This window comes from Equus caballus, chromosome 2 (assembly GCF_041296265.1).
Source record: "Equus caballus isolate H_3958 breed thoroughbred chromosome 2, TB-T2T, whole genome shotgun sequence".
NCBI lineage: Eukaryota > Metazoa > Chordata > Mammalia > Perissodactyla > Equidae > Equus > Equus caballus.
In genome coordinates this window covers 30,517,797-30,545,064 of record NC_091685.1, presented here as the reverse complement: position 1 = coordinate 30,545,064, position 27,268 = coordinate 30,517,797, and the positions used below count along the sequence as shown (strand labels likewise).

General features: G+C 49.7%; 1 protein-coding gene across 5 annotated transcripts in view; it reads left to right on the top strand.

Moving 5' to 3' along the window:
- Window positions 1-27,268, top strand: part of NCMAP (non-compact myelin associated protein) — a 39,412-nt gene that overhangs the window by 6,886 nt on the left and 5,258 nt on the right. Inside the window, exons 2-4 of one of the 5 annotated variants that reach the window (XM_070260723.1) lie at window positions 2,956-3,088; window positions 23,515-23,603; window positions 27,179-27,263. In XM_070260723.1, coding sequence (XP_070116824.1) covers window positions 2,967-3,088; window positions 23,515-23,603; window positions 27,179-27,263 — 296 coding nt within the window. In that variant the 5' untranslated portion in view covers window positions 2,956-2,966. Of the gene's footprint in view, window positions 1-2,955; window positions 3,089-9,353; window positions 9,623-19,780; window positions 19,992-23,514; window positions 23,604-27,178; window positions 27,264-27,268 lie in introns of those variants that run through there. The other 4 variants (XM_005607345.4, XM_023635492.2, XM_023635493.2 and 1 more) reach the window with 4 other exon arrangements.

The window sequence follows — 27,268 nt, the reverse complement described above, 5'->3', positions numbered from 1 at the left end:
ACTCCAATTTGGTTAAGGTTTCTTTTATTAATTTCCCCAGCTCAGATCAAAAGGACTTATAGAGCAGCCAACAGTAGAAATAAGGAAAAATCTTGGGGTCAGCCTAGTGGTGCAGGGGTTAAGTTAGCATGTTCTACTTCGGTCGCCCCAGGGATGGCTGGTTTGGATCCCGGGTGTGGACCTACGCAACACTTATCAAGCCATGCTGTGACAGGTGTCCCACATATAAAGTAGAGGAAGATGGGCACGGATGTTAGCTCAGGGCCAGTCTTCCCCAGCAAAAAAGAGGAGGATTGGTGGCAGATGTTAGCTCAGGGCTAAGCTTAAAAAAAACAAAAAAGAAGGAAAAATCTACATACAGATATTGCAATGAAATTGAGAATATAAAAGACAAAGAGGAAGACAGCAGAGAGAAATAACATCCCTTACAAAGGAACAAGAATCAGATTGACACCATACTTCTCAATAACAACGCTTGATAAAGGAAGTCAGAGTAATGTTATTAAGAATCGAAAGAAAAGAGCCCTTTCAATCCAGAATTTTAAAGCTAACCAAATTGTCATTCAAACATGAGATCATAATAAAAATATTCTTAGGCAAATAAAGCCACAGAAGGTGGAATACACAAAGAACCACACTGAAAATATTTATGGAGGAAATACTTAAGTAATAAAAGAAACAAATCCAGGAGATGCTGCAAGAGCTATGGGAAGTCGTGGGGATGGGTCAGAGGTCAGTGCAAGAAATAGAAGGAGAACTCAGCATTTTAGGTGGGAGAGGATTTTATGCACCGAATTCTTTAAAAATATTGGAAAGGCTGGAGGCTCCCCATACACTGCAGAACGGGCCAGATTGGAGAGCTGTGGTGCCTGTCTCAGGAAACTGGGAGAATCCAGGCTGCCTGGAACTGCTGAATTTAAGGGCACATGACAGTGGCTCTTGATCCAGGGATCCAGAAGTTGAAATGCTGTCTCTGCCCAGATGCTGGAACTCAGAGTCTGGCTACCAGTGACACAACACTTGCTCATCTTTTAAACAAACAGCGGGCCAGCCTTAGGCTCAGACACTTTGGAAGGTAACACTGTCTAGCTAAAATTTAATAACATTGTTGTGCTTCATCTAATTTATTTTGTTGTTACCTTCTATTGATGGCAAGTGGTGTTGGTTTTCCATCTTCAGAAGTGATAGAAAATTTCTGTTTAGAATAAACTGATAAATATTTTAAAGGAAGAGTAGGTCCAGGGATCTCAATGTAAAGTCATCATGATTGGTGCAAACACTTATTAAAAGAGGTGAGAGGTGGAAGAGGGGAACTGGGGAGGAGGGGACAGCTGGGTCTCACGATAGAAGAGGGTTAGATTGGCGTAGCTGGGAACAGAGTGCTGGAGTGAAGGTCACTGTGCTGAGTATCTGTTGCTGTGTCCCCACCCACTCCAAAACAGAGTGGCTTAAAACAAGTTACTATTGTTTGCTCTCATGGCTCTCTAGGTTGACGGGGCTCAGCCAGGAGGGTCTCACTTGGGGTCACTCACATGGTTTCGGGGGTCAGATACTCAGTTATCGGCCTGGGTGTTCAAGGTGGCTCACTCACGTGGCTGCCTATTGATGCTGTCCACTGGGGGCAGAACTGGGGCCGTCCACTATCATGTCTCCCTGTGGCCTTTCCATGTGCTTCTCACAGCATGGCAGCTGGGTTCTGAGAGGGAGGTTCCCAGGAGCAAGCTTTCTGAGGCAGGGAGCAGAAGCTGCCAACTAGGGGCTATGCCCTGGTCACTTCCGGTGTGACTGCCAGCGTCACATCCACCGTATTCTAGTGATCCAGCCAGTCAAAGGGCCCGCCTAGATCCAAGGGAGTGGAGAACTAGACCCTCTTGATGAGGGGACGGGCTGGGTCTCATGGCGGAAGAGCACGTGGGATGGGAGATCCTGCGAGGCCAGCTTCCCAGGGCTGGGAAGCACTGATGAGTTCAGGAGAGGGAGAGTCGCTCATTCTGCCTAGGATGGGGGAGGAAGGGAGGAGACCGGTGCTGGTGGATAAGACTGAGAAAAGTTCATGGAAGACCTTGGTTGCCAAGACAAAGGATTAGGGCTGTATTCTGTAGCCAGTCAGAAGCAATTGATGGTATTGGAGCAATGGAGAGACGCCGTGTGGAAAGCGAAGGTCTCAGAGCCTGTATAATTCTTTTTTTTTTTTAAGATTGGCCCTGAGCTAACATCTGTTGCCAATCTTTTTTTTTTTCTTCTCCCCAAAGCCCCCCAGTAGCTGGTTGTATATTCTAGTGGCAGGTCCTTCTAGTTGAGCTATGTGGGATGCCGCCTGAACATGGCCTGATGAGCGGTGCTAGGTCCGTGCCCAGGATCTGAACCAGCGAAACCCTGGGCCGCCAAAGCAGAGCGCGCGAACTTAACCACTCGGCCACGTGGCTGGCCCCCCAGAGCCTGTATAATTCTAATTCCCTTTCTAACAAGTGAGTCCCCAGGGTAGAAGCTGGTGGCATCTGTTCCTTCAGTGTAGCATATCCCAGCACCACCATGGAGTGAAAAATGCACTGCCCCCAACCTGCTAAGCATTTGTTAGACAGTTGTCGTATGCTGGGTGCATGGCCAGGCCAGGTGTTGTGGAAGTAATTCTACGATTCGTAAACCACTGGACTATCCTGGAAATTCCAGTATTTCTGCATTCATTCCACAGCTTCCAGATCTCCTCTTTGACTCCTCTAAAATTTATGGTCCAGGTCCAAGTCCAAGCAACATAAGAGCCCGGAGGAGGGAGTGACTTGTCCCTGGGTCCGCGTGGAGCTGAGCAAGGGGCCCTGATGGCCATCCCCAGAGTTCAGGGAGCCAGAACGCAGAGTTGTGTACATTCAAAGCCAGCCCATCCTAGGGCGTCTGCTGAAGCCCGTCTCCCCCGTGCAGCCTGTATGCGTGCTCAAATTCATTCATTTATTCACTCAGGTGCCTTCTGAATGGTGGACCTTGGGCTGAGTGCTGGCAGCATGGCTCTGACTGAGGCAGGTTTTGTCTCCCAGGGATCTCCTGGAATAGAAGGGAAGACAGACCTATCTACTAATTACAATGGTTTCACGTGGTGAGTGCCATAACAGAGGTACCTATGAGATGGTGCAAAGACTCTCAGAGAGATTGTCCTATCTGAGATGCTGGGGGGCCTGGGGTAGGTCTCAGAGGAGCAGGACACCAGCACGTGTCAGTGCCCGCTGTGCCTCGGGCGCTCTGCTAGGGGAGTGGCCTGCATAGCTAAGTGATTTATGCGTGTAAAGCCCTTCCACGTGCCTGGTTTGCAATAAGGCTCAGTAACTGGCACCTCTTATTAACAATTCTCTCATTTCATTGTTTGCAACCAGGAATGAGGCCGAAATCCAAGCCCAGGTTACAGATGAGGAAACAGGCTCAGAGAGGTTAAGTCATAAGCCCAAGGTGACTCAGAGAAGCCGGAATTCAAGCCCACATCTAACTCTACAACCCGTCCCTCTGTCCACACCGCCAGTTCACAGGGGGAGAGGATGTTCCAGGAGAGGGGCCAAACCCCGTCAAGAGTGTGGGGCCGGGGGGGGGGGGGGGGCTCTGTAGTACCAAAGAGCTAAGGTGCCGAGTGTGTGGGTGCCAAGATGGGATGGGAGAGGCGGCAGGAAAGAGGTGGGGTTGGGGGGCTTTGAATGCCAGGCCAGGGTAGGGGAGCAGGCTTAACTCTATCCACAAAGAGAACTGACGGAGGGATCCTCGGCTCCCCGGCCCACACTGGCATCTCTCCTCCGTGAAGACTTGTCACCCACTGTCCACGTCCTTGGAGGCGGGGCTGGGCCTGGAAGGCAGGTCACCTGACTCCGGACCCAGAGCTCGCTCCGCGCCCAGCTTCCTCCTCGCCGAGTCCTCCCGTTCAGCCTGTGGTGTTTGCTCAGAACCTGAGCCCGGGGCAGAGAGCACAGAAATATTTATTTATGCCGCTGCCAACCTGCCTGCTGCAGGCCCCCGACGGGTGCCTCACGGAGAAGTCCGCTTATATAACCCCAAGTCGCCACAGCAAGGAGGAGAAGGAAATAGATTACAGTTATTCTTTTTTCTCAGTTTTGGACACATTTTGAAAACTGGGTAGCTTGACATTTTCCTCTCTTCTTCCTCTGTCACCTTATTGACCTGGGGTCCCCAGGGATCTTGGTGGCTCTAGATCAGTCGTTGATTTTAGCCTTAATTCTAGTAAGACTGGGGGTTTGGGGAGATCGTCCCAGAGGTGGGGGAGGGGAGAGAAATGAAATATATTAAAGGGCTAGTAAGTGCTTTATCAGGGGCTTTATGTTCATTATCTCATTTTACCCAAACAGCAACCCTATGAAGGAAGTCTCGTTTCTTACCTCCATTTTACCGAAAAGTAATAAGGCACAGAGAGGTTAAGTAGTTTTCCAAACGGCACCCAGCAGTGCCAGGTCAGTCTGGCTCTGACGCTCTGCGTTTTCAAACACCTCACACAGAATCCATGATATAGGGATTCCGGAGGGAGCGGGGGCTGCTAGCGTCTCCCTGTGGAGGGAGATCCTCCACAGTTTAATCCCAGGACTTCCCTCGCATCTAATCTCCACTCTGGCCTTCCCTGGACTCTCGGCTCCACTGTGCTGGGACCTCCACCGTCCCATCCCCTCGCCGAATCTTAGATTTCCCTTCCCGAATGTGCTCAGCCCCGCCCCCACCTCCCAGTCTCCACTCCCACTGTTCTTCCCAGCTAGAATGTCGTCCCCCCCTTCTCTACCCTACAAAATCCCCGTCAAATAAGCAATAATAATAATAATCCTCCTTCGTTGAGCAGAAGCTGTGGAGTGGCTAAAAGCATGAGCTCTGGAGTGTTCTGCCAGGGTTCCACCCAGTTCCACCACTTTTGCTGGCTGTGTGACCTCAGGCAAGTTACTTAACCTCTCTGCACCTCAGTTTCTTCACCTGTAAGATAGAGATAATGATACTCACCTCTTAGGGTTGTTATGGGAAGAAATGGGTTATACAAATTAAAACTAAACAAATAACTTACTTGTAAAGTTTTTAGAAAAGTGTTCAGCACGTAGCGCTTTTTAAATGTTTATTCTTATCATCGAGCGCTTAAAATGTGGACCAGACTCTAAGTCAGATTCCCTGGGTTCACAACCTACCTCAGCTGGTGACTTTGGAAAAGTTATTTACCCTCTCTGGGCCTCAGCTCACATAAAAATTTTAAACTGTAACATGCTTCCCACTTAGGGCGGATGAAAACATCAAGCATAAGGGGCTTAGTGTAGGGCCTGGCACTGGGAACCATGTGAATAGAGAGATCATTAAATTATGAGGATACAGACCCCGGTCACTTTGACCCCACAGCACAAGCATCTAATGACCGTTTGGTGCCACTCAAGGCAGCCTGCCCTCTTCCCCGGCCCCCTGCTCAGCACTGTCTCCCTCTCTGAGCTCCACAGCCCCCTCGGCCTGTCCCATGTCTCAGTGTCACGTCTGCATCACTGTGGCCACCACACGTGGGAAAGCACAAGAGCACAGGCCTGTGCTTGGTCCCGCTGGATGCTGCAGTTCAGCAGCAACTACTGCGCATACCGCCCCCCGACCCCCGCTCGTTCATTCAGCCGGTCACGTGTTTCATTCAACAACCGAGTGTTGACGCTGGCGAGGTGCCAAGCGCGGTTCCAGCGCTGGGGATCCAAAAGGTGAATAAAAACTGACACGGCCCCCCAGTCACGGAGCTCAGAGCCTGGTGTGGACACAAGCGGTCACCAAGTGGAAGATGTGAGCTGAGGGACACAGTGCTGTGAGAGTGCACGGCACGGGGACTGGAAGGGACCTTTGGGTTAGAGTATCATAAGTGTCAGAGGCCAGCCCAGTGGCGCAGTGGTTAAGTTCACACATTCTGCTTCACGGCCCGGGGTTCACTGGTGTGAATCCCAGGTGCAGACCTACACACCACTTGTCAAGCCATGCTGTGGCGGGCATCCCACATATAAAGTAGAGGAGGATGGGCACAGATGTTTGCTCAGGGCCAGTCTTCCTCAGCAAAAAGAGGAGGATTGGTGGCAGATGTTAGCTCAGGGCTAATCTTCTTCCAAAAAAAAAGTATTGAGGGGGCTGGCCCCATGGCCGAGTGGTTAAGTTCGTGCGCTCCGCTGCAGGCGGCCCAGTGTTTCGTTGGTTCGAATCCTGGGCGTGGACATGGCACTGCTCATCAGACCACGCTGAGGCAGCGTCCCACATACCACAACTAGAAGAACCCACAACGAAGAATATACAACTATGTACCGGGGGGCTTTGGGGAGAAAAAGGAAAAAAAAAAAAAAATCTTTAAAAAAAAAAAAAAGTATTGAGTTAGTGGGCGTGGAAAGGGTGCTCTGGCACATGCAAAGGCCCTGTGGCAGGGATGGGAGGGACCGACAGGGCTGCGCTCCAACAGGGATGATACTGGAGGAGTCTACAGGATCCAGATCCTGCCGGAACTTGTTGACCACATTTTGTGGCCAGTGGCTACCATAGTCTAGAGCTGCTAGGCGGTAAAAGGCGTGTTAGGGAGTCAACCTCATTTGCCTCTGCTGATGAGAGGCTGTGGAAGGTCTAGGCAGAGATGAGCAGGGTCGGATTTGTGGCTAGAAAGTTCTCTGGGCTGGCTGTGCAGCTCATGGGTTTTGAGAGAAGGGGGGACCTTTCCATCCTCTCTGTTCTAGGCGTGCCCACTCTCCTGGCTGTAGGGTGAGGAGGGTGGCATGGAAGCCCCGGCTCCACCTAGGCCTCCCCCTCTTTGGGTGAACTTGAGAGCCGGAGGCCCCAGCCACGCTCCTTCCGCTGTGACTCTGAGCTGCTCTTTCCCGGCGAGGCAGGCAGTGGTCCCCAAGCGGGGCGGCCTGGGCTGTGTGTGCGGTGAGCAGAGGGGCTGGGGCCGCTGGGCGAGGGGATGAAGCACCGTTAGCGGTTCAGCCGCAGCCTGCCCGCGAGCGCAGCACCCCCGGGGTCCGCAGGGGCCCCTGTGCGCCCCTTGCCCGCGCCACTGTCCCGCTCACTTCTGTATTTCCCTGGACCCCGGACTCACGCTCGCCTTGCACGTTCCGCTGCCCCTAAAGGTCTCTGCCATGTTTCCTCCGACTCTTGGACTCTTCGAGGAGGGCAGGGTGGGGGCTGGGAGGCCCCCAATTTGGGAAGCAGAAGACTGGTCCCAACCCTGTTCTGGTGGCTCTGTGACTTTGGGCGAATTACTTGGCCTCTCTGTGCCTCACTTTCCTTGGGTGTCAGGCAGAATGGTTGTGATGAGGATTAAATGAGATTATGAACGTGAAGCCCCAAGCACAGTGCTTGGCACAGAGGCTCCCAAAAGGGAGCGGCCATGACCGGGCGTGGTGAGTGCTCGTCCTCCCCGCCCTAGCTCCTTGAGACCCAGGCCCAGCTCACACGCCCGGGACCCCTGGATTCTCCCAGGCTCCACGCCTGTGGCGTTCCCATCAGCCTGGGCGACATGGCTCAGACCACGCTGAAACCAGGAGGTTGGGCAAAAAGGGGCCCCTGGGCCCAGCTCTGTGGGGTGGGAGGTGTCTGTATTCCAGGGCTCTCTGAGCTCCATGGTGGGGTTCAGAGACAACACTGGGGACCCAGTGGACCTTAAAGATGGCGCCTGGGGGACCGGCCCTGTGGCCCAGTGGTTAATTTCGTGTGCTCTGCTTCCGAGGCCCAGGGTTTCACCAGTTCGAGTCCTGGGCGCAGACAAGGCACCGCTTGTCAGGCCATGGTGAGGCGGCATCCTACATGCCACAACTAGAAGGACCCACAACTAAAAATATACAACTATGGGGGTGGGGTCGGGGTTTGGGAGAAGAAGAAAAAGAAGATTGGCAACAGATGTTAGCTCAGTTGCCAATCTTTAAAAAAAAAAAAAGGCTGGCTGCCATCTTGTGCTCGCTCACTAGTTCATTTTGTGGGAAGCTGGAAAAAAAAACGCCACCTGAGACACGTCAGCTGAACCAATACCAGGGCCGACTTATCAACCAGGCACGGCAGAAACGAGGCCCACTGTATTTTTAAGGGCCTCCCAAAATGTTTTCATTTCTTTTAAAATCAGGAGGAAAACCCAACTTTTAGGACAGAAGAAGTGTTCCGTTGTTTTCTCACATCAGAAAAAATAAAATATTCAGAGCCCATGAAAATTTATTATGGGGGGGCCCCCCAAAAGTCATGCAGTGGCCCTGACCGATTCGTTATTTATTCAGACATATTTATTGGGTGGGGTGCTTTCTATCAGTTGTTGTTTGAGCCCTGCAATCTTGTCTTTTTAACTCAAAGGAGGAAGGTGAGGCTCATGGAGGGTAAATAAGTTGCCCACAACAGTGAGTTTCAAGGTAACAAAAGTGGAATTTGAACCCAGGCCCATCTGAGTCCAAACCCCTTTCTTCACTTTGTTGTTAGTGCTGGGGAGTCGATTTCAACTCCTAGCGACCCTGTGTCCAGCAGAGCGGAACCCTACCCTGTCTTTTTGTGCCATCCTCTCACCTTCCGGTGCTGTGTCAGACCACGTGCTACTGCTATTCGTAGGGTTTTCATGGCCAATTTTTTCAGAAGTGGGTGACCAGGTCCTTCTTCCTAGTGTGTCTTAGTCTGGAAGCTCCGCTGAAATCTGTCTACCACGGGCGACCCTGCTGGTATTTGAAATCCCGGTGGCACAGCTTTCAGCATCTCAGCAACACACAGCTGGCACAGTATGCCAACTGACAGACAGGTGGTAAGAGCACCCAGTGTTAACCACCGGGGCTGGCTTTTTCTTCGCTACACCACACTGTGTGTAAGTCATCGTTTTGTTTAGTTTAGTCGTTACAGCCTAAAGGCGGGACAATCACCCCCATTTGAAAGCTGTGGAAACTGAGGCCTGGAGAGAAGAAGGACGTGCCTTGCTCACAGTCCCGTGGCGAGTCAATGAAGGAGTCGGGAACAAGGCCCTCTTGACCCCCTCTCTACTGCCCCACTGCCCTGTGGTCCCCCCATCTCCACCCTCCGCCCTCGCTGTGGCCTCCTTCACCGCAGCCACGCTGCCCCCGGATGGCTCCCCGCCTTTCTTCCCACCTCCTTTTTGTCTGGTTTCCCAGCCTGTTGAGGGGCTGCTCATGCCTGTGCAACAGCCGCATCCCACCTCCTAACAAAGCTGGAGGCTGGCACTGCCACCCGAGAGGGAGGGGAGAAATCAGAGGCGGCAGGCCAGAGCAAGAGCAAAGGTTTACACGAAACCGTGGGTCCCCCAGACAAACGCCCCTCTGTATCTCGGGGCCTATTGTGACTGGCCGCCGGCCAGCTCTCACCGCGGGCAGCTTGAAGGGCCCGGATTGTTCCCCACCTCCTGTCCTCTCTGCAGGCCAGCGCCTGCCAGGCCTGCGCTGGGGCAGGAAAGGGGAGGGGTGTTCCTTCTGGAATGGAGAGTGTGGGAGGCCAGCAAGCCTTGGGGAGAGTGAGGGGCCACAGCCTGTACCAAACCAGGAGACCGGGAGAGTCACCGATGAAAGGAGCGTGAGAGGGAGGGCCCTGGGGCCCAGCTGTGCATTTTGCAGGAGAGCAAACTGAAGTCCAGACAGAACAAGTGACTTGCCCAAGGTCACACAGCAAGTAAGTAAAAGAGGTAAGACTCGAACCCAGGACCCCTAGTTCCCAGCCCAGGGTTCTTGCCCCCCACAGCAGGCCTCTCTGTTGGGGTTTCAGTGGTGACCGTATTAAATAGGTGAGGTAGAGCTCTATAGACCAGGACATTGAGACTCAAAGAATGTCACATGTGAAGGTTGCAGTGTATTAATTTTCCTAGAGTTCCATGTTAAAGGGCAGGTGCTCCAGACAGAGTTTACGTCCTGGACTCATTAATTCCAAGCACTTCGAGGTTAGCCAAGCCCTAGAAAAGGCGGAGGGAGAGGCAGAGAATCAGGGGTGAGAGCGCTGAGGGTCAGCGTTGGGCTGAACCCAGATACGGGAGTTCCTAGGAGGCACTGGCCTCGGTTCCTAAAAATATAATAATAAGGAGCTACCCTAGAGCACTGGGGTCGGGACCCTTGGTCCCAAGGAGATTGCTGGCGCTCATTTGGGATAGGACATGCCTGTCCATGTGCACAAAACTCATTTACACCTACACGTTCTTGCTTCACTAGGTGGCCCCTGGAAGTAACCCAGGGAGCTCAGCCTGTGCCTTTTAGAAACTGGGCGCAGTTCCATCAGCAGGGGGTGTTGAAAGCAGAGCTAAGGTGAGCGCATGGCCCCGGGGGGGTCTCGCTTATCACCCACCAGCCCCGGTTCTTGTAGGGTTGGTTTGGTTCTTGCTGCTGTTGTGACTGAATGAGAAGGGGGTTCTTGAAAACGTACCAAGTGGTCTGCCAATGAACCTTCCTCTCTCTGGCTGCCCCTGGGTGCCTCACAGGCCCTCAGTTTCCCCATTTGTCAGGAGAGGGCCGTGGACACACAGCAGTCTTCAGACTGGGTTCCGCAGAATCCTGTGATCACAGGCGTTGCCAGCACAGAGGGCGTGGGGACTGGTGGAGGAGAAATGGTGGGGGTGGAGTAGGAGGGAGGAGTCTGGTTCCTTAAGTCTTTTGGAGGAGCTTAGTTTATTATGAATTCATCCCCCAAACTCTCCAACAGAAGGATCCATCTCCTTTCAGTCTGGACAAACACAGCAGAAAATCTACCGCTTGCATTTTTTCGTGGCTGGCAAAATCCCCCTGCGCCTCCCGCCTCCCCTGAGTTGGACTGGTTACCCTCCTGGCTGCTGCAGGGCGCCGCCCCGGGCACCCCCGGTCCCTGGATCCAGCGGGGGCGGGTCCTCCAGAAGCTGCCCAGGAAAAGGTGCATGGGGTGGTGTGGATTTTTTTGAAGCCTTGTGTGTCCGAAAATGTCTTCTATCCTCACACTCAATATTTAGTTTGGCTCGTTGTACACTTCTAGGCTGGAAATTATTTGCCCTCAGAATTTTGGAGAGTTGTCTCAGAGCGTCTAGTGCTGCTGCTGTCAAATCCACTGCCATTCTGATTTCATCTGATTGTTGATCCTTTTATTTGTATTTGACCCCATTTAAAAAAAAAAATATATGGCCGTGTGTAGGATATTCTCTTTATGCCCTGTGTTCCGAGAAGTCATATGATGAGTCCTATTGTGGGTCTTTTTTATTCATTGTTCTGGGACTCAGAGGGTCCTCTCATTCTGAAAATTCTACGTCCTTTGTTTCTGGGAAATTTTCAGGTATCCTGTGCTTGATCGTTTCCTCCCTGGCTTTGATTTTCTCTGCTTAGTCACTTCTGGAATTCTTGTTATTAGGATGTTGGTCCTCCTGGAGTCATCTGTTTTCACCTTTTTCTCTCTCAATCTTTTTTGTTCCCTTTTATGAGACGTTTTCTCAACCATCTTCTAACTTTTCTATTGAATTTTTTATTTCTTTCATCAAATTTTTATTTCCAAGCACCCTTTCTTATTCTCAAAATATTCTTTTCTTATAGCATCCTGTTCTTGTTTTATAGGTGTAGTGTCTCGTCTCTCTGAGGATGCTGAAGTTTTCTTCTGCTATTTGTGTTGCCTCTTTGCTTTAAATACCTCCCTTTGTTCATTTGTTTTGTTTGCTGTTTGTTCATTGCATGTGAGCCTTTTACCCCCAAAGGTCCATTGACTCTGGCCATCTGTTCCTATTTAAGAGTAAGGTGCTAAAAAGCTCATTGAAAACAAAAGTTCATGGGAAGCTCTGGGTGTGGGCTGGGCTTGTCAACTAGCAGCCTCCCATAGGCCGATGGGCAGGAATCTCATCATTTCATTGGGGGATTCTCTACCATCAGTAGCGTCTGTACTTCTGTTCTCTTTGGCTAATCAATCTCCCCAGAGCCTCCTCTCTAATTTGCTGCCTGGAGGTTGGAGCCCGGCTCTGGGAGTTCTGGCAGCCCAGGTGGTTCAGGGGCCTGGCTGAGCCCCACCAGGCAGGATTTAGACTTTCCCTGAACTCCATTTTCAGCCAGAGGTTAACCACTGCCTTCTGCCATTTCCCCTGAGTCTCAAAGCCAAATGTGCCCATGGATCGCTTGGGGATCTGGCTAAAATGCATATTCTCATTCGGCAGGTCTGAATGGAGCCTTGGATTCTGCATTCCTAACAAGGTCCCCAGAGTTGCCAATCCAAGGACCACACTTTGGATGGCCAAGGTCTGGAGCAGCGCTGTCCAATAAAACCTTATGCAAAGGTGGACACATTCTAGACCTGCACTGACCAATGTGGGAGCCATAGGCCACTGGGCACATGATGCCTTGAGATGTGGCTTGTGCGACTGGGGCACTGAGCTTTTACTTGTATTTAATTTTACTTAATTATCATTTAAAAGTAGATGGCCACGTGTGGCTGTCACCTTGGGCAGGGAGGGTCCCCCTCCTGATTCACTCTGTACAGGGTGAATTTACTGGATCCTGCAGGATGGAGGAGTCCTGCGGCTGGGAGGGCAGATGGAGGGGGTGGAGGTGCTGACCTAAGCAAAGAAAACAGCCAGTTATTTTACCAGCAAAATGGGTTCATTCGGGAATAGCAAGGGAATTGCAATTTGAGACAAGCCAGCTATAGCAAAAGCCATAGGCAAGTCCAGCAAACAAAGGAGAGGAACATTACTTTATAGAGAAGAAGGAGGAAGTAGGGAGGGGTCGTTTTGAATGAAAATCCTTTGGTGGAAAGCGAGAGCTCAGCTTCACGAGGGTTTCTCTCAGCTGAGTGGCGGCAAGGAGGTCATCTTCCTGCCTCCTGCTGGGGTGGTAATGGATGTCTTCCTGTTTGGGGTCTGTAATCGACACGGAGTGGTAGCGTGTGAGGGCTCCCCCTTCTGGCCTCCCAACCTCTTTAAATGGTGTTTCCTTTATTCTGTTTCGCTGAAGGGATGGAGGGAATGGGATTAAGCTGCTCCTTTTACACACTTTTGTCTTCCTCTTTTCAGCCCCATGTGGCATCTTGACTTTTAGGGGCATCTCTTGCCACCCGTTCCTGAGTCTTCCTGGGGTTTCTTCAGTGCGATCAGCTTTCATGGGTTTCCCCAGTCTGCAGGTTTGAGCCTCAGCCTTTTCCAGGCTGCTAAGTCACGCTCAGCCATCTGCTCTTCCAGATTGGCCTCTCTCCCGTGTGGTCGTCTTCTCTCCCCTTCCCTTTAGCCTTGTGGGTTTGTACGTCTTGATTCCTTTACTGTCTTCGTGAGGGATTTCAGGAGGAAGCAGAGATGAATACTTGTGTTCCATCTGTGTTTCACCAGAAGTCCCTCTTGGATTTTTTAAAAGGAGCCCAAACTGTGTTTCTCCCAAGGTGAGGCAAACCGGAATTTATCCTTCTTCCCTGTAGTTTTCCTGCGGGCCAGGAGATTTGTTGTGCCCAGGAGCCCAGGGCACCCATTCCTGAACCACTGCAGAGCCTGAGAGCTGCTGGAGGAGGGGAGAGGGAGAGCCAGGCTGACCCACCCGGTGTGGTTCCTCTGTTCTGTAAAGGGGTTGATGGGCTCACGCAGGGGCCAGGCAGCGCAAGGGCATCCTCTCAAACCAGAGCTGAGCAGGGACGGACTTACAAAACGGAAGACGTTCTAAGCCCTTGGCAGCGAGGAGATTTGGAAAGGAAAAATTGAGAAGGATTACCAGTTAACTGGGCAAGTAGATCCCACAGATGGGACCAGATCCTGGCTGGCTGGGGCTGGAGGGGTGGTCCTTCAGGATGGATGCCCTGCAGATCGATTTGTAGTTAGGTTGGAGGTAGGTGCTGAGACTTCCATGAAATCAGCTTGTGCAGCGGGGAAGGAATCAGGCCCACCGGTTGCCTCCTGAGCCCACTCCCCATGCCCCACCCTAGCCCCAGCTGGCCCAGTGTTTCCAGGACTCTTTCTCTGCTCCTCTCTCACCATACTTCTCATAGTGGGCCCGCGCCTACCACTCCTTGGACGTGTCTGATCAACCTCCGCGTCCCCCGCAGCCTATGGGATGTGTCTGTTCGGGCAGGAGAGGGGAGGCAGGAATGAATTGAGTATAAACCTCGGGGTCAGACAGATAAGAGTCTAAATCCTATATGTTAGGCTGAATAATGGGCTCCTCACAAAAGATACCCACATCCTGATCCCCCAAAGCTGTGACTATGTGACCTTACATGGCAAAAAGGACTTTGCAGAAGTGATTAAGTGAAGGATTTTGAGATGGGGAGATTATCCTGGATTACCTGGGTGGGGCCACTGGAATCACAAGGGTCCTTATAGGAGGGAGGTGGGAGAGTCAGAGAGAGAGAAAGACATGACGATGGAAGCAGAGGTCAGAGAGAGATGGAAGATGCTACACTGTTAGCTTGAAGATGGAGGAAGGGGCCACAGGCCAAGGAATGCAGCTGGCCTGCAGAAGCTAGAAATGGCAAGGAAACAGTCTCCCCTAGAGCCTCCGAAAGCAACACGGCCCTGCCAACACCTTGATTTTAGCCCAGGGAGACTAACTTCAGACGTGTGACCTCTAGCACTGTAGGAAAATAAATTTGTCTTGTTTTAAAGCATTAAGTTTGTGGTAATCTGTTACAGCAGACATGGGACTCTAACGCATCCTAGCTCTGCTGTATCTTAGCACCAAGACCTTGGGTGAGTTACCTAAGCTCTCTGAGCCTTGGTTCTTTTATCTGGAAAATAGAGATAATATATGTGAGAAAATAGATATATGAGGTACTTAGCATGGTACTTAGTAAGCACTTGATAATGGAAGCTGTTGTGTCTGTGGTTATCATTGATGTCATCATCATTGTTGGTTGTGTATCCACAGATGTAAGTATGGACTGGACATTTTCCTTCTTGTCTAGACCTTTTTGGATAGAAAGGATAGGAAACTGTTAAGAGACGGGCTGATCGCTCCGCTTCAGTAGTTTCCAGCCACTGGTGATGTTGCCTCCCAGAGGACGTTTGGAAATGGTTGGAGCCATTTTTGGTTGTCATAACTGGGGATGCTACTGGCTTCTGGTGGGTAGAGGCTGGGGATGCTGCTAAACATCATGCAATGTGCAGGACAGGCCCCCAGACAAGGAATTATCCAGCCCAAATGTAAGTCGTCCCGAGAGTGAGGAACCTGCCATACTCTGAGGGTTTGTGGTACCTCCTGGGCTCAAAATATCAACAGGCAGAAAGAGTGAGCAGAGTCCTGGCCCAGTGATGATATCTGTGGACCCTCAGAGGGTCCCCAGGAATACTGCTCACCCCCGGAGGCCTGGCAGCCACAGACGGTTTGGAGGTAGAAGATCTGAGCTTGAGACTCAGCTCCTCCACTCACTTGCTGTAAGACTTTGGGCAAGTCACTTAACCTCTCTGAGCCTCCACTGCCTGTCAGCAAAGTGGAGACAAAAACTCTCGCTGTGTTGTGTTGATTAAATGAGGAAACATGAAAGCAGAGTGCCTGGCACTTTCCTAGCATCTCCTTAGATGTTAGTCCTGACTAGAGTCTTGGGTGGAATTATTTTCCTCTGACATTTTCACTTAGGGGCATAAACTCTTTAACCTTGTGTCTTTTTTCCCCTTGGGGACAGTGGGACACCTGGAGATTTATGTGGGAGCTCGGGTATGGTTTGAGGACCCTTGGGAACTGGGCCCTTGCCTTGGGTCCAAAGACCGAGGGGCAGATGGAAGCCACAGGTCACATTTCAGCTCTTGGTCAGTCTCCACCAGGACACCCACAACTCTCCTCCTCCACCGACTCCTGGCACAGCCTGTGCCGCCCTTTTGGCACTAGGCAAAATATGCCTTGTGACCACTTTCACCTGGGATTTCTGTTTATAACTCTTAGTACGTGGAATTTATCAGTTTTGCAGGTCTTGGGCTGGAAACTCTTTGAGGCATCTTTCTTTACAACATGGGCCACAAAAATAAAAAATGATGTTCAAGCCAGAATTTGACAGAGTGAAGTTGATTAAATAAGATTTAATGATGTGGTGGGCCTGGAACCCAGACTTCCGGATCCGAGGGCACTGCTTTTCCCATAGAACTTCAGTATGATATTGATCAAGCATCTCTCTGTGATCGGTGCTGGGCTAGGCTTGAGGGGTCATGATCCCCAATAAATATCGACTGAAGGAAAGATTCTTAAAGGAAACACTTCCATTTTTCCTTCTCTTTGTCTGAGTTCTTGGGATGTGATCCCCCAGCCTTTCTTTAATATTCTCAGTGCTATGTACATGGTGGGTGCTGGTTGGATGAATGACAGGGCAATGGACAGAAGAACAGGTTGAAGGAGGAATATGTGTGCTCTGGGTGGGTGGGTGGGTGGGTGCATGAGTGGACAGGAGGATGAAAGAATGGATGGATAAATGAAACAGGAAATGTGCTTCCTAATTTCTGGGAACCAACCACAAGGACCATGTATTCAGTATGTAATTGTGTGTGGCCCAAGTTCAGGGGAGCATTATGCCAATTCGGACCCCCACCTTTGGAAGCTATGACACACAATAGGACAGAGCCAAGCAGACAGGGCAGACGGGGTTGTGGGAGATGATGTGGAAGCCAGCAGGAATGGAGAGTGTGAGAGCTGGCCATTTGGGATTCAGGCAGATTTGGATTACTATGTATCCAACAGAGGGTTTGAAGGTTCGTTCCTAAGGGTCCCATATGCTGCCAAGTCAGAAGTCTTCTGTAGAGCTCTCGGTTTGTTCCAGTCCCAACTGCCTTCCAGGAAGGCTTCCTGCCTTCCAGCATGAACTGCACACGCTGGCTTCCCTCTCCTAACAACCCCTGAGTCAACATCTATAAGGAAGGATGAGCTTTTGCAAGTCACTGGTTCTTGAGTTAACTTATGAATGGCTGTTCCGTGCAATAGAACTAGCCTGGAAAGGGCCTTGGAGAACCTCTCCCAACAGGGCCATTTCACAGATGGGAAAACTGAGGTCCAGAGAGGGGAGAGGACTTTCCAAAGTCACATGGCAAGTGAGTGGCATGTGGGAACCCTGGTCTCCTGATTCTCAGCCCGAGTTATGAACCTATGACTTGTTCTTCCCCTGCTTACCCAGCGGCCCCCGTGCCCTACAGTCCCTTTAGGATCTTTGTGTTCCTGGGGGAGGTTTCACTATTTCCTCTGCCTCTGCCCTCAGTGGAGATGGAGGAGAAGCTCGAACCCTGCGGGAGTTCTGGTGAACCCCTCCTCCAATCCCCTCCTTGGGACGCCATGCTTCATGGCTGGCTCCCTGACCTCCCTGTTCATCCCCGAGTTCGACCTCATGCGGCAGACTGTTGAGCAGCTGGAGAGCTGGGAGCTCAAGCTCCAAGAACAAGGAGAACACAGACTGGGGACAGAAGGGAGAGGAGAAGAGGGTCTGGGAACTGATATTTACCAATTTACCCAGCATCCACCAGGCACCATGCTGGGCAGTTGGAGCTCATTTATTCTCACAACCCCTCAAAGTAGGGGTGTTAGCCCTGTTTTACAAATGGAAACACTGAGGCCTACTGAGGTCTAGAGAAGTGGCTCGACTTAGAGAGCTGGTCAGTGGTGAGGCCAAGATTGAAACCCAGGTCTACCTGACCCCAAGCCCTGCTGGTCATGAGCTCCTGACAACGTGCTCTCCCACAGTGCCATCAAGAGTTCTCAGGGGCCGCCCAGGAGGAGCCAGAAGTTCTCTCCTGAGGACCCAAATCAACAAGGTCAAGGCTAACAGGGATCCATGCAAAGTCTTACACTTAAGTTCCAAAAGACTTTTGCACAACAGCATAATGGAGACCTGGTTAAAGGACAGCAGCTCATCCTCACATTGTCGCCATTCATAATGCGGCTGCCGTTGCCTTATATCTCCGTGGCACTTTGCAACTGAGAAAGCCCTTTCACTTGACCATAAGCAAGCATGAGAATAAGTCTGAAAAAGGTTTGGGGTGTATCAACAGGTTTGTATGAGCAATGCGCTGTGCGGTCTGTAAAGCTAATGAGCCGTTTGTTTGCATTCATCCAGTGTAATAGCAATAGATTTTGTGCACAGCCACTGTGTGAAACATATTACATGTTTTATCTCATTTAATTCTCACAACAACTCTATGGAGTTTGTAATTCCTGCTTTACAGATCAGAACACCAAAAAGAAAGTTGACCAAGGTCACACAGCTAGTAAATAGTAGAATTCAGGCTTAAGTCTGCTAAGTATCGAGCAAAGCATCGTTCTGGACATTTCAGGCCCCCTCTGGAGTCATGTCTCTATTTTGGGGGGCTGTATTTAAGGGAGACTTTGTCACATGGAGAAATGAGGAACCCATGAGGATCACTGTCCCCCTAAAGCTTGTTTGAAGGAGCTGAGAATGTTTATCCTGGAGAAGAAAATCATCAGAAAACATACGATTGCTATTTTCAAGGGCAGAAACCTCCTCTACTTAGAAACAGGTTGGGTTCATGGGACATTTGCATTTACCAACTATTTGTTGGTTAAGTTCGAAGGGGTGCAGTGTAGCCAACTGCTATCGCCACCTATTGGTGGGAGGTAAAATTGACGTGCTGATATCAGCCACCATGGCTGTTCCCTCCATGGAAGTTTGAGTTCAACCTTTTGGACATAGAAGTGCTTTTAAACCTGACACAGGTCGTCATGTGTAAGAAGTAGGAGATTACCTTTGTGGGAAGAGAATTAGGACCAATGAGTGAAAATTAAAGGAGCGAGATTTTGGTTCCACCATGAAGGTTAATTTTCTGAAAAAACATCCCCAAATTCAAGGGGCTGCTTAGGAGTAGTGAGGTTCGTGTCTGTGGAAGAGAGCAAGTCATGCTGAATCTCCCATCTCTCAGATGATTGGGAGAAGTCACTCCCAATGTTTTGGTGGGTGGCAGGTGTTTGTGGGTTACCTACTCTGAGTTACAGTTGGCCGTTTGAGTAGGGTCGGCCGGGGTTGGCAGTGTCTTTGTTGTCAGGGAGGAACTTCTAGACCAGGCCAGAGGGAAGGAGGGTGCCGCTGGGGCAGAGCAGTAGGGAGACATTTTGGACAGGTGGGTCTGGCACCATTTATCTTCCAGATATGGCTCTTGCACTTGACGGAGGGATAGTCAGAGGCGGGTGGCTAAATGAGTAAATAGCCATGACCCTCCGTCACTTCCCAAACTGACCTCCCACACAGGGCCACTTGTAAACAACCCCGAGGGAACAACAGCTCCTTGTAGATTCTGTAAATGTGATTAAGGCTCTGCTGTAGACAAGCTCAGAGTGTGGCCAAGGGCAGGGACTGGTCAGATAGGACCAGCTGGGGGCAAAGACTCTGGGTCCCTTTGCTGAGCCCCAGCCTCTGTGTGTTATCTGATCAAAGCCCTACGTTGATTCGGGTCCTGAGTGCTGTGCCGTTTGTACCTTGTGCATTCACTGGGAGGCAGTCTAGTGAGGAAGAGGAGAGGCTGTGAAGTAGGACAGATTCCCGCTTAAATCCTAGCACGGCTACATATTAGCCTTGTGGGTTTAGACTGATTGCTTCTTTGCCGTGAGCCTCAGTTTCCTCGTCTGTAGAATGGGCACCTTGGTTGCACTCTCCTTACCAGAGAGGTATGAGGATTAAATGAGACTCCCACATAAAGGTCTGAGTGCCGGGCTGGGCACGTAGTACATTATTATTACTATTATTGAATTAACCTCTGTCAGTGAAAACCAGCCTCACCCTCCCTGGCCTCTCCCTCCTTTTCTGTGCCCATGGACCCTGGTCCCAGGCACGTTTGATGCTGAAATCCCCCTGCTGGACCTCACTTGGTTAATAAGAATCCCCGGGGCCCCATACGTGAAAATGCCCACATCCTTGGCCATGGGTGTCCCCCCACCCTCCCTCCCACCCCGTCTGATGCGGCAGGAACAGAGATGTGATTGAGAGCCCTCAGTCCCGAGGTGAAGCAGGCTGTGCTCCGGGACAGCTGACTGTTCTCTCAGAAAGAAGAGTAGCTCGTCCATCCGAAAGAGGGTCACACCTGGACTCGGCACCCAGGAGGTCACCCTGAAGGCCCTGCAGAGGAGCCTGAGTCCTGGTGGCCTGAGGAGGCTGCTTTGCTGGTCAGTGTGTGTGTGTGTGTGTTTCTGCAGCGACTGGTCGTGGACCCCCAGGTGGCCCAGGGCCAGGGCTGCAGGGGGAAGGACACAGCCTTTGAAGTGTGCAGGGCCAGCTTCCGGGCGGTATGCACACGGACAGTTAGCCTTAGATGCCCCAGTCTCGGGTCCTCATTTGAAACAAGAGGAGCAGAAAACCTAGTTTACATGCTATTTGCTACTTAAATCACAGCATGGATTGAAAATACCGGGCACAGGGTCTTCGCACGGGACAGGCGCTGGGATGCCGCCTTCTGTCATTTTTGTGCATGTTGATGTAACGGCGGATGTGTCCCCAGAGGGCTTTTAGCTTCTCCGGGGATGGTGCCCTGTGTCTCTCACTAGGTGACCCTTGATCAGCAGCCACCTATTTGCCTGTCTTTTCTGTTTTTAGAAGAAATTGTGAGAGGCATTATTGGCAAGTCTTCTCAGCTTGATATTGGTAAGGATAGAAGTAGAAGGTTTTGGCAAATGATAAGCTATTCCGTGCTGGGTTGGGGAGTGTGTGTGGGTGGGCACCTCTCCTTGGGAGTGGGAGTGGGGGCAGGGTTGGGGAAGACTTGCATTCCCGGTTCTCATATTGGTCCATACGTATTTCTATAGAAAGAATTTTTCTTGTTTTGTGCTCCAGATCCACCTGTCTCTAATTTAGTTCAGCAGATATTTACTAATAACCACTATAGTAGTAAGAGCTACTATTTACCAAGCGCATCAAAGCACTTTCCATACTTAACCTCTAACCCTCAGCTCCCTTGAGAAAAAGCTCCTTCATTTTACAAATGAGTAAACCAAACCGGGAGAAATTCAATTACTCGCTTGAGTAATGCCACTGGCAAAGGTGAGACGACCAGACACTTTATCCAGGGGAGGTAGAAGGATATGAAAAAGAACCCGAAGCAGTCTCCATCCTCAGGGACCTGACAGTGAATGTGGAGAGTTCACTGCCAGGCAGAGCTACTGGGACCCTTGGTGTGGTGGTGTTTCTTCGCAGAGCACTGCTGTGGGAGTGTGGACGACAGAGTGGCTGATTCTGTCTGGATGGGAGTCATCCTGCGGGTGACTCGGCTGAGTCTCGAAGGATGTGTTCATTTTGGAGAGGGAGCAGGCAACGGAGCATGGCCAACCCAGGCCTGTTTAAGGCAGTCCAGAGAAGGAAGCCCAGCCAGGAAAAGGTTGGCCGGTGTGGAAAGGTCAGGCAGAGGCACGAGGCTCCTTGAGGGAACCTGAGTCGTGGGAGTCCTGATGATCTGGTCTTTAGAAAGAGAGGACACACGAGAGCTGGGGGTGTTAGGCAGGGCCCCGAGGCTTAAAGGAGGGCAGAGAGAGTGAAGGCAGAGCCCTTCCTATGGATCAACAGGGCCTGGCCACAGAGGGTTATTCTGAGGCTGGGGCCCCCGTGGGGTGGGCGGGGCAGGCCAGAGCCCCCAAACCCCCAGCCTTGGTGCAGGAGACCTGACCCCAGCAGAGGGGTGCTGACCCTGTTTCCATCAGGAGCTGGGAGAGTGGGGGAGCTGCAGCCCAGAGGTGAGGACTCTGGGGAGAGGCCCACTGTGGGGACCTGGGAGGACAAAGCCTGGGGCAGCCAAGACCAGGAATGACGGGGGAGGATGGAGTGGCCTGTTGTCACAGCAGTTTGGCAGAGGTTAGTGCGAGGAGCCAAGAGGCTGGAAACAGAGGGTGGAAACAGCCTGTGAAGGGCTCTCACTGCCAGAGACAGAAGTGTGGGCACTGGGGAGATGATTGTTCCCTGAGCCCAAGAGTCCGTGATCAAACCTACGGTCACTTTCTCACTGGGACGTGGGCTTCTGGAGGCAAGGAGTGTGTCTTTTATTTCACTAGTGTACCCCCAGCACATCTAGCGTGGGTCACTTAGTGACGCTCCGTTAGTATTTGTTTAACAAATATGTAAAACCACAATATAGACAATGTTCGTGTATATCATCCACAATGTTCATGGGTATATACATGTGCAGTAAACTTTTGAAAACTTTGATGAAAAGAATATACACTAATGGCCAAGGCAGTGCTTACTTTGGGGAGGGAGGAAATGGGGTTGAAATAGGATAGAAAAGGAACATCAAGTGAGTCTGACATTTTTTTTTTCAATAAGGAAGGGCTGAAGAAAATAGGATTGTAAAAAGTCGTTCAATTTGAGCAATGGGTACGTGGACTCCTATTATATTATTCTTCATAATTAAAAAATATTTCTTATTTTTAAGAAGAAAAAAAATTCATGCACACATATTTTGTTGAATGAAGAGAATATCTCTTCTCCAGAAGATGGAGCCACCGCAGTGAGGCCTTATGGCTTCTTAGGGTTGCAGCCACGCCTGGGGAATTCTCCTCTCGATGGAGATCCTTCACAGGCCTCCAGATGGTCAGCGGTTGTAGTAACAGTGTTGCTCTGAAAGCCTGGTTTGTTTCTCTTCTTTTCTTCGTGCCCATAGTTCAGAGCAATTATTTATAATCTCGCCGTGCTTAGAATATAATTCTTGGTGGAGGATCTCAATCCTTGTTTCTGGTGGCGTGACATCATATTAATGTCATACCTCCTGGCTCGCTCCTTGAGTGTAAGATTACAGGATTGTGAATTTTGATTCCTACTGGTGTCAGGGAAAGAAGAAGTTCTGTGCACTCAGAGAATATGTTTGAGTCCAAGCTCCACATCTTCCCAGCTGTGTGACTTTCGTCGATTCACTCAACCACCCTGAGCCTCAGTTTGCTCAGCAGCAAAATGTGATGATTGAGAGGATTAGATGAGCTGTAGAGAGTGTGAAGGCCCCGATGACAGAGCCTGGTGCATGGGAGATGCTCAACCCGCATTCACTCTCTTCCCACTGCGGGCTTTGTGCAACCTGACCTTCATTCTCTCTCCTCCCACCCCTAACCATGCCCACCCTGCAAAGCCCATTCAAATCCATCTCCTCCTTGAAATCGTTCTTCACAACCCAATGGCTTGTGCCACTGAGTGCTTAATAATCATAGTTAATTTTTTAATGGCTTTTTTTTTTTCCTCCTTAGACTGTAAAGCTTTTGAAAGCAGGAACACCATTTCAGGCATTGTTGTGGGGTGGGGAAAGTCCCTCCCTAGCATGGGAGGCAGACGCTCTGGGTTAACTTTTGCTAGATAAACCTGGGCTCCACGTACCTTTGGGGGCTTCAGTTTCATCAGTAAAATGGTAATAATAACCTCCCTTAGATTCTAGAAGATCCATTGAGACAGTCTGGGTAAAACATAGTTAGGAGGAGTTTAATAAGTATTGTTGAATGGATTTAAACTGCTTTGAAAAATGAAGTTCTTTACAAATGTCAGACATTCTTTTTAATTCCCCGTAGTGTATAGGAAAAGCCCTGGTATTTACTTGCTGCTAAGAGAAACTGCCTGTTTGAATATTCCCCAGTCGTCCAGATGAAGACCACAAGAGGCATCGTACAGGGGTTATAAAGCTTCCTCTGGTTTTAAATGAAATTTCATCTTCGTTCTCACCAGGATCGAGATGACCACAGCCACCCCTTTGGGGGGTACCACCTTCTTCTCACTGAACGTGACCACCGGGGGAGAAGACTTTCTGTACAAGAGTAAGGTCAACCTGGCTTGGCGTCCAGGAGAGGGAAGGTGGGACAAGGGCCATGGTCAGCTGCTGCTGTTGAGGGCAAGACCGAGGGCTCTGGTGGCAGACTGCCTGGGTCTCAGTCTCAGTTCTACCACTTGCCAGCTGCGTGACCCTGAGCATGTGACTTCACTGCTCTGTGCCTGTTTTCTCATCTATAAGGTGGGGATATTAATAAAGCTACCACATAAGGTAGGTGTGAGGACCAAAAGAGATAACCCACGTAGAGAACTTAGAATAGCTTTGGTGCACACTAAGTACCTAATGAGTATTATTACTATTATTACTGCTAGTGCTATTATCTTCATTAGGGAGTTTTGGAGTCTAGAGGGCAATGGAAATTTGAATCTCTTGTAAGATGTCCCTAAATGAGTCATCTTGAAATATAGCTACTTTCATACGATTTTTGCAAGGCAGAAACATCCCATCAATTTACAAAGGAGGAAATGAATGTAGGTGGGAAGAGTCCTGGGGAGGCATTTGCCAGGAACGAGGGGTCCCCAGAAGGAAAAATTTGAGGACGACACTTCAGAAAACCAACTAATTGTATTAGAGGGAGTTTGGGTCCATGTCACTTATTTCAGTTGAGTTGGTATACACCTCTGTGAATGGAACAGGCCTCCCGACACTCGCAGAGGGCTCCCCCAGTGACAGACGGCTCCAGCCTGGGCTACTGGTGGGAAGCTGGATTAATGGCAGGACGTGGTCCCGCACATTAGCCTGCTCCTTGCTGGGAGGGCTGCTGAGGTATGTCTCAAAACAGTTGTGAAGAGAAATGGAGTGTAGACAGAATCACTATCAGCAAGATGAAAGTAATTCTTTCTTCATTTAACTAAAAGCAATGCTTCTCAACTAGGTGATTTTGCCCCTGTAGAGAGGGGTTACCAGATTTAGCAGATAAAAATAAAGTACACAGGCCAGCCCCAGTGGCCTAGTGGGTAAGTTTGGTGCAGTTGGCTTTGGCAGCCTGGGTTCGGTTCCTGGGAACGGACCTACACCACTGGTCTGTTAGCGGCCATGCTGTGGTGGTGACCCACAAACAAAATGGAGGAAGATTGGCATCAGATATTAGCTCTGGGTGACTCTTGCTCAGCAAAAAAAATTTTTTTAAATATAGGATACACAGTCAAATTTGAATTTAAGATTAAAAAATACTTTTTTTAGTATAAGAACGTGCAGTACAGGGGGCCTCCCCAGTGGCACAATGGTTAAGTTCACATGTTCTGCTTCAGCGGCCTGGGGTTCGCCAGTTCAGATCCCTGGTGTAGACATGGCACTGCTTGGCGAGCCATGCTGTGGCAGGCATCCCATATGTAAAGTGGAGGGGGTTGGGCACAGGTGTTAGCTCAGGGCCAGTCTTCCTCAGCAAAAAGAGGAGGATTAGCAGCAGAAGTTGGCTCAGGGCTGATCTTCCTCAAAAAAAAAAAAAAAGAACGTGTAGGGCAATATTTGAGACATACTGAAAAATTATTCGTTACTTGACATAAATTCTAACTTAAATGGGTATCCTGTATTTTATCCCGCAACCCTACCACCAGGGGACATTTGGAAATATCTGGAGACATTTTCGGTTATCACAACGTGGGGGGAGAAGTGCTACTGGCATCTGGTGGGTGGAGGCCGGAGATGCTGCTAAACATCCTGCAACATGCAGGACAGTCCCCACAACAAGGAGGGATCCAGACGAGGCTGTGAAAAACCCTGAACCAACAGTATCATTACTGGAGTCCCCGGAAGGAAAGAAAAACACGTTACTCCATGATGGATTCTCTGCCCCCTCCGTTTTTTCCTCCCAGCCTTTCATTCTATGAGTATTTGCACATATTTTGGGGTTTTTTTTAAATAGACCTTTTATAAAAGCATTACGTGCATTCAAAAAAGTGCACAAATCCTAAGTTCACAGCTGGATGAATTTTCGCAAAGTGAACACACCTGTGTAACCAGTCCCCAGATCAGGAAACAGACCACCGCCAGTATCCCAGAATTCTCAGTGCCCTTTGCAATCAGTATCCCCCCCCAAACTGCCACCCCAGGGGATCCACTATTCTGACTTCTACCACCAGAGGTTAGTTCTACCTGGTTTTGAACTTTCTGGTTTTTAATTTTTTTTTGAAGATTGGCCCTGAGCTAACGTCTGTTGCCAATCTTTTTTTTCTTTTTTTTTTTTATTCTTCTCCCCAAAGCCCCCCCGTACATAGTTGTATATTCTAGTTGTGAGTGCCTCTGGTTGTGCTATGTGGAATGCTGCCTCAGCGTGGCCTGATGAGCGGTGCCATGTCCATGCCCAGGATCTGAATCCGCGAAACCTTGGGCTACCAAAGCGGAGGGCACGAACGTAACCACTCGGCCACGGGGCCGGCCCCTGAACTTTCAATGAATGGAATCATACCATACATACTCTTTTCCTCAGCATTATGTTTGTATGCTCATATTTTAATGGTTGCACTGTAATGTGTATATATGCGGATCGGTTTATAGTATAATATTTCATGGGATAAGTGCGCCATACCTTATTGAACCATTCCCGTATTTAGAATATAAATAATGTTGTAAGAAACATCTTCATTCAAGCAGATTTTTCTGTATTTAGGATTATTCCCTAAGATAAACTGCCCAGAATCAAATAGATTGGTTTAAAGTAGGAACCTTTAATAGTTGTTGATATTTTCAAAATCAATTCTGACAAGGATGTTGATCTTGAACCTAAAATTAGAGTTAGACATTGGGACTGGGGGCTGATATAGAAATTAGAATCCAAGATACTAAGCTATAAAGACATTCATCATAACCTTGTTTTAAATAGTGTAAAATTGAAAACAACATAAATATCCTCAATAGGGAATTGGTAAACAAATTATGGCCCATCCAAACAATGGAGTACTATATAGCCATCAAAAGTCACAAAGGAAAATGTGTAACTACATGGAGAGATGATTAGGATATTGTCATAAAATGGGATATGGAACATGGTTCCATTTTTATCAAGTGCATATTTTTCTGTGTTTATGAATATTTCCTTAAGATGGATTTTCAGACACAGGATTAATAAATTATTCAAAAAAGATCGATAGTTAATATGCATATATGCATATACATGGGTGATTGTATATATGTGTAGATGATCAGTGGTTCTTGGGGCAAGGTCTTTATCCTCCCCCTCCCTTTTTTTGCTTGTATTTATCTTTTCAAAATTAACTACAAAAGTCACATATTTCTTTCATATTATCATGAAGAGGGAAGGATGTTTTGCCTGCTTGTTTCCCAACACAAGTCTGAAGCTGTGTTGGGGCTGATGAGAACAGGACTTGGCCTAAGGCAGAACTGTGGCAGATGGTGTGCCGAGGACCTGGCCTCCAAGCCCTGTGCCCTCTAGATGGGACTCTGTCCTCAGATCAGCAGGGAGTGTCCCAGGACGTTGCATTGTCCCCTCCTGCCCTTGACCCAGTGGGGATATCAGGTACCACAGTAGGGGCCCCCTTCTTGGTCTCTGAGTGTGCATCTCATTCTGCACGCCTGCCAACTCCACTCCTCTCCTGCTCATAGGTTCCGGAGCCATCGTCGCTGCCATTGTGGTGGTTGTCATCATCATCTTCACCGTGGTTCTGATCCTGCTGAAGATGTACAACAGGTACG